General features: G+C 34.4%; 1 protein-coding gene across 1 annotated transcript in view; it reads right to left on the reverse strand.

Annotated features, from left to right (window-relative positions):
• Window positions 1–5,561, reverse strand: part of LOC103460922 (uncharacterized) — an 8,850-nt gene extending 3,289 nt beyond the window's left edge. Inside the window, exons 1-7 of the mRNA XM_008403236.2 lie at window positions 5,395–5,561; window positions 4,272–4,365; window positions 3,834–3,938; window positions 2,351–2,455; window positions 945–1,049; window positions 648–814; window positions 5–449 (exon numbers count right to left, since the gene is read on the reverse strand). Coding sequence (XP_008401458.1) covers window positions 5–449; window positions 648–814; window positions 945–1,049; window positions 2,351–2,455; window positions 3,834–3,938; window positions 4,272–4,351 — 1,007 coding nt within the window. The 5' untranslated portion in view covers window positions 4,352–4,365; window positions 5,395–5,561. The remainder of the gene's footprint in view (window positions 1–4; window positions 450–647; window positions 815–944; window positions 1,050–2,350; window positions 2,456–3,833; window positions 3,939–4,271; window positions 4,366–5,394) is intronic.
• Window positions 5,562–6,261: the final 700 nt, after the last annotated feature.

A 6,261-nucleotide genomic window follows, 5' to 3' on the forward strand; every position in this document is an offset into this window, starting at 1 on the left:
AAACTCTACCAGCAGATCATTGAGGCTTTTCTGTCTTGTAACCAGATTCAACTCTCGGAAAGTAAGACAGAAAACAAAATCAACATCTTTGTTTGCTTCCTCCTCAGCCCAGTCAAGGATGAACTTCTGAACAGAATATGATTTTCCAATGCCTGCAACTCCCTTAGTTACGACTGTTCTGTTGGGTTTATCTTGGTCCGACAAAGGTTTAAAGATATCAGTGAGTTTCACTGAGGAATCCAATGATGGCTGCGTTTGACGACTGCCTTTTAGGTGTCTAAACTCATGTTCTTCAGAAAGTTCTTTATTCTCACCAATGGTGATGTAGAGAATTGTGTAGATGTCTTTCAGTGAACTTTGTTGATCACCATTACCTTCTGAGGTGAAAGAAAATTTCTTATGCATGATTTTTTGAAGGTTCTTCTTCACCCTTAAAACTTGGTCTTCATCTGTGAAAATCAACATACAGTTTTGAAGTTTTAGATCAGATATTATTAGCATTAAGAGGCTTTAACCTTAACTTTCATCTTTAAATTTTTTTTTACAAACTAATCAGGGATGTCTAACAACAATCCCGGAAGTATTATCAAACTCTAAACTTTAGCAGAGGTTATTTTAATTGCACAAAAGGTATTTTCAAAGGTTACCGTGTGCTTTCTTGGGTTTCTTTTCACACTTTGGACAAATCTCTTTCAGTGTTGAAGCTGATTGGTCCAGTGCCGACTCTGCACAACGACTGCATGCCCAGTGTCTACAACCAAACTGGACTGAATCCTTTAAAATCTCTTCACATATGTAACAGTAGCTTTGTTCCCTAATGATCAACAAAACATTATGTAATTCTTCTTTCATGACCTTCTAGAGATAATAAAAGCTGGTACCCCTGATAGATTCTATATATAAATATTTTTAAATTTTTTAGCTAGAACAAGATAGTAGTGTACCTTTCAGTCTCTCCAAGTCTAAAGAAAATTCCCTCATCCTTCGAACTATCACTCTTCATAGACACAATGCTTGGAGCAGGAAGGCCAGTCCCGCTCAACTGTGACCTACAAATGCAACAGTTTTACTCAGAAGATCTTTATGCATATTTCTTCTCAAATTAAGGCGCTAAACTGCAAAGTTGACTTTGAGATGAGCCATGTTAAGTAAATTCACCAAGTATCTAGGGGTGTGGCTGGTCTTCATTAACACATATTACCTGTTACAATTGACATTTTACAGCAAACTATCATGTTAGCACCTTTACTTTAAATGAAGTTACTCATTATAATGAAATCAAGTTTAAAGCCACAAAATTAAAATTTATACTGATTTTAAACTTGGCTTACCACAAACAACTGTGATTTATTGATTATATTGTAATCTTTTTAAATGATTTCAGTTGTTCTTCAGACATTTTTCCCCATATGTTTGGCTGTTTTTTTTGTATTGTTCTGAAAACAATATTACCCCATATTTACCCCATATTTGACAACATGTGATCTGCTAAGTAACACCACAAAAACTATCATAATCCAGGTGGGGAAAACAATCCACACCTCTAATAGTTTTATAAATGACAGGACGTTGTTTTTGATTAATTTATCTTTTAAATAACTGCAAATCAAACATGCCTTGTGGGTTGATGGTCGGACCAAAATGTAGACAAGATCATGTAACAAAATAGTTGAAAATGTTAATAATAACGACAGGAAGCTTATAGTTATAGCATGAGGTTAACAGATCATGGAGAATGGCAGGGTAACGTAAGGAACAATGGAAACCAGTGAGCTTATTTACTGAGGGAGGAGAGGGGAATGACATTAAATGAAGAAGAATAAATCAGGTGATATTTGAAGGAAGCATTGCATTATGAGAGCAGGGAACCTGAGGGAGGGAGACTAACATATCAGACAATCTGTCCAGTATCCAGGTACTGCGACATTTTGATCTGGCTGACAGTACTTTAATGCCTTACCTTTGCACATTTGACAGGTTCCTTCAATGTTTATTTTTAAAATCTGTCTAAAAACGTATTTTTACTTACTGGCTTTCAAGCCAACTGAGATTTGATTTTACTCAACTTTTATTGCTGTTGTTTTTTATCTGTTGTACTGCTTTGTTTTGTTTTGTACTGAATTTTTAATTGATTTGTATACTTTTGTCTTTAGTCTTGTCACTTTATTTTGATGTTTTCTTTTATTTTATAATGTCTAATGTTCAGCACTTTGTTTTCGCTGTGCCTGGTATAAAAGTCCATAATCATAATCAAAGCATACATTTAGACTAGAAATGAATGAAAGTTACTAATCATGACATAGATTATCATTTTAGCTTCTTTAGTTATGACCACAAGATTGGAGTTTACCTTTGTGTCTTTCCAGGTCCAAAGAAAATTCCCTCATCCTTGGAGCTATCACTCTTCATAGACGCAACACTCGGAGTAGGAAGGTCAGTCCCACTTAACTCTGACCTACACATGCAAAGACACAGCAACATTTATTTTGAGAAGTATTCTGACGAGCCATGCTAAGGAGGTTGGCTAAGGTGTGGCTGAGGCTTACCCTTGCTCCTTATACTGATAACACATTAGCAGTGCTCCCATTAGCATTTTTATGCACATTTTAAATGTTACATTACACTCGCTTGAGGTTGTTTTGACCTTTTCAAGAAAAGACTAAATGCGGTTAATGGGAGATGGAAACATATTTGCTGAATATGTTTTGTCATAACCAAATTCCACATCCACTGTTGGGTCTGTACCTTACCACAGGTACAAAACTGAAGATTTTCAGAGTCCAAGCCTACAGTTCGGGGGAAGGACTCTCCATTTTTCTGAGATGGTAGTTTGCACCCTTTACTTCTTGTTTACTACAACTGTGCACAGCGTCAACATCTGATTAATTTATGGTATAGCTTGAGTCGTACCAAACCAGTGGATGGAAACACCCCTGTTTTGCATTTTCTTTTTATTTGTTGTTGATTTTTGCAAAATTTAAAAGTTCACTCAAAATTTGCTTGACAATTGGGTTGTATTAATCAATTCTGTGGTTAAATGATGTTAATATTTATTTTAAAAAAGACAACAAAACAAAAAACTCTATGAAAATGTCTCATTTGACCAAATTTTGATTTGAAGATTATTTTATTTTCTTTTAAATGTTTTCGGGCCATTCTTCAGGCTTCTCTTCAAAAAATTTTGGTTTCTTTTTAGAATGCCTTGAAGACTTTTCCATTTACATTTGACAACATGATCTGCAAAGTAATGAAGCAAAAAATGCAGGCAGAACCAGAGGCAGGTCGGTCAATTTATTATGTAAGAAAAAAAGAACTTACCCTGCAAAAAGGGAAAACGGAAAAAATACATTTTAACAAAAAACACAAAGAATCTACTAACCAAAAGGGAAAAGATCAAGAGAACAGAATAAACCAAAATGCAAAAAGGAAAACACAAAAAAATAAGTAAGAAACTACATACAAAGCAACTGGCATGCAAACAACCGAATAACAATAATGAACACAATGAAATACAATGAATATGGCAAGACATAAATAGCATTAATAAGTCCAAAAATAATAATAAAACAAGCCCAGCAAAACACTAACACCTGTGGATAATTACAACTTATCCATGATGCAGTCACTGAGGGGTTTAAATAATTTTATAAGTTAGATGCTATTCTTTTTGCATAATTTAAAATTTTTAACTCACCTTAATTCACATTGTTTTGAGGCCCAAAAACACTACAAGCCCTAAAACAGGTAGATATCTCAATACACAACTTAAATATGCCCAATAAAAGGGTACAGTTAAATTCATTAGAAAATAATGAAACAAGACTGCAGTTTACCTTGGAGTCTCTCCAAGTCTAAAGAAAATTCCCTCATCCTTCGAACTATCACTCTTCATAGACGCAACACTGGGAGCAACGAGGTCAGTCCCACTCAACTGTGAACTGCAAGGAGAGATCATTTCACAGAATACTGTTTAATATTTTACAGATTTTATGAGTGGATATAAAAAAATAAAGATAAAGCCAAAGTTTTTAAGTCCTTAATTACCAGGCCTCATGATTAGGCTTGGCAATTATGAGATGTAGGGACAAAATAGAAACTTTGCATAAACTGAGTTCTTACGCAAATTTGTTTATAATGCAGAACTTTTGCTTTATGGTGCTTGATTACTGCCTATAAATAAGGTAGGCAATAAACAAAGTACTAATACACCGTTTCAGAAAAAAATTTATATTGTTTTATTTGTTTTAATTTATCTTGTTTATTATAGTTACCTGTCCTCAATGAAGGAGCATGTTGCTTCTTCAGAAACTGAAGAAGACTCTGACATTTTCCTTTTCTTCCTGTGAGCCATTTCTGCTGCAGTAACTTAAAGGAAAACAATATAGATATGTTTAATCACAATAATGTGGCTAGAAACTGCTTAGACAATATCGATAATTGTAATCAACAAAACTTTAAATTTTTTCTCTCTTACATGCATGCTTGGACCAGACGTGCCAGGATTTTTTGTTGTCCGTCATTCAGACAAATATTGCCTATTTGCATTCTTCCGCTTGCATAAATACATATTTATAAACAAAAAGCTTGTATTTTTTATTTCCTCCTGTTATATACTTATAGGCAAATTTGTAACATCTTAACACACATCCTTCACAAACTTGGAGAATAAAGCTGAAACTTATAATTTCTGTTTGTCATGCACAATGATCAAAACGAACCAATCTAAATGGAGATTGAAGCGTCACTTCTAAAATTCCTTGCAAATACAAATTTAAACAAACTTATATTGCGTATTGTGTTTTTGCTTAAGGCACCCACAAAGCTAGAAACGGCCACCCATGCTTGCTTTGTAAAATGAACCTGCCACTCACAATATGGCGCTGGCAGGTGACTCGTTTGAAATGGAGCCAATGGGTGGTCTTCTGTCACGTTGCACATAAAACTAGCCAATCAGAGCATGCTGAACATGTTATATAACATTTTAAGTAAACAACTAAAAATAAAGAAAATAGCACACAAATACATGTAGGCAATACAATAATACAAAATAAAACACTTTTAAAGACATATATAATTAACTATAGTTACAATTCTAAGTTTCCTACAGCTCGTCTGAACACGTTTAACAACAACACCCTTTGTTTGCCAGCGTAGTTCGTGAACTATAAGTTTCAAGCCCAGATTTGATGTTGAACTAAAATACCAGTTGAAATATAGTTTTATATTCTTTTTCGGGCTTCAAGAAACTGAAATTGTAAATGTAATTCGTCTGAAGAAACTGTAACCTTTGCACGGGTAAAAATAAGATGTCTGCCGTTACGCAGATAAAATAAAAACTACATGCAGCAACATGTCCGACTTCGACATCAGCGTTTATAGCATTCAGATACTCACGTTTCACTGCTCAGGTTAACCGTTTATTCCGACTTTTGGACTTTTCTCTCAACGAGTTCTGACCGAGCTTCGACCATAACAATGTTCAGGCTGAAATGGGAATACCCGTCTGACCTCAGAAACCAACAAGTTACTTTCGGTTTCGTTTTCTTCTATGCTCTCATAAAGGATAATTTCACCCACCGCTGTAATTTAATTAGCGCGTTAAAATTCATAACAATAATCATCTTACAGGCTACAATTTCTCTGTAAAAGTCCTCTACAGCATTTTTAATGTGTAAAAAATTGAGCATTTGTGAGCTCTTATGTTTTAATAAATCCCTTTTATCATGATTAACATTTAAACTATGTGGTAAATTCTTACAATAGCAGCACTGAACTTTAAGTAACAGAGTCAATGTAGTCTCTCTTTTATTTTTTTACAGGATCTGCTGATGTCTTCTGATCAGCATTTCAAAGCTAGAACCTTAATGACTAGTACAGCTTAAATACAGTTTAATAGACATAAATATCCAACACCACATATTTCAGACACACACACACAGGCTTCATAAAAAAGCCAGGAAAAACAGTTGATTATCTGTTTTATCTCTCCCTCTTCCTGAAAATGGTCAAGTTGGGTGATCATGAGTTTAAAAATATTTGTCTTCATTATTTACATGTCTGTGGTTTCCCTTTTTGTTGTCTGGTATGTTCCATAATAATCACAAATGTTTATGTACAGTAGATGAACTGAACCATTTTCACTCTTGTCTCAAAGCAATAGTTCTGCATTGAAATCTGGGTCCTCCGTCTTTCTGCTTTAAATGTGCAAGATTAATGGCTGGTAAAATATCTATGGATACAATGTATATTGTATATATACAC

The sequence above is a fragment of the Poecilia reticulata genome, unplaced genomic scaffold (genome assembly GCF_000633615.1).
Source record: "Poecilia reticulata strain Guanapo unplaced genomic scaffold, Guppy_female_1.0+MT scaffold_341, whole genome shotgun sequence".
NCBI classification, from domain to species: Eukaryota; Metazoa; Chordata; class Actinopteri; order Cyprinodontiformes; family Poeciliidae; genus Poecilia; species Poecilia reticulata.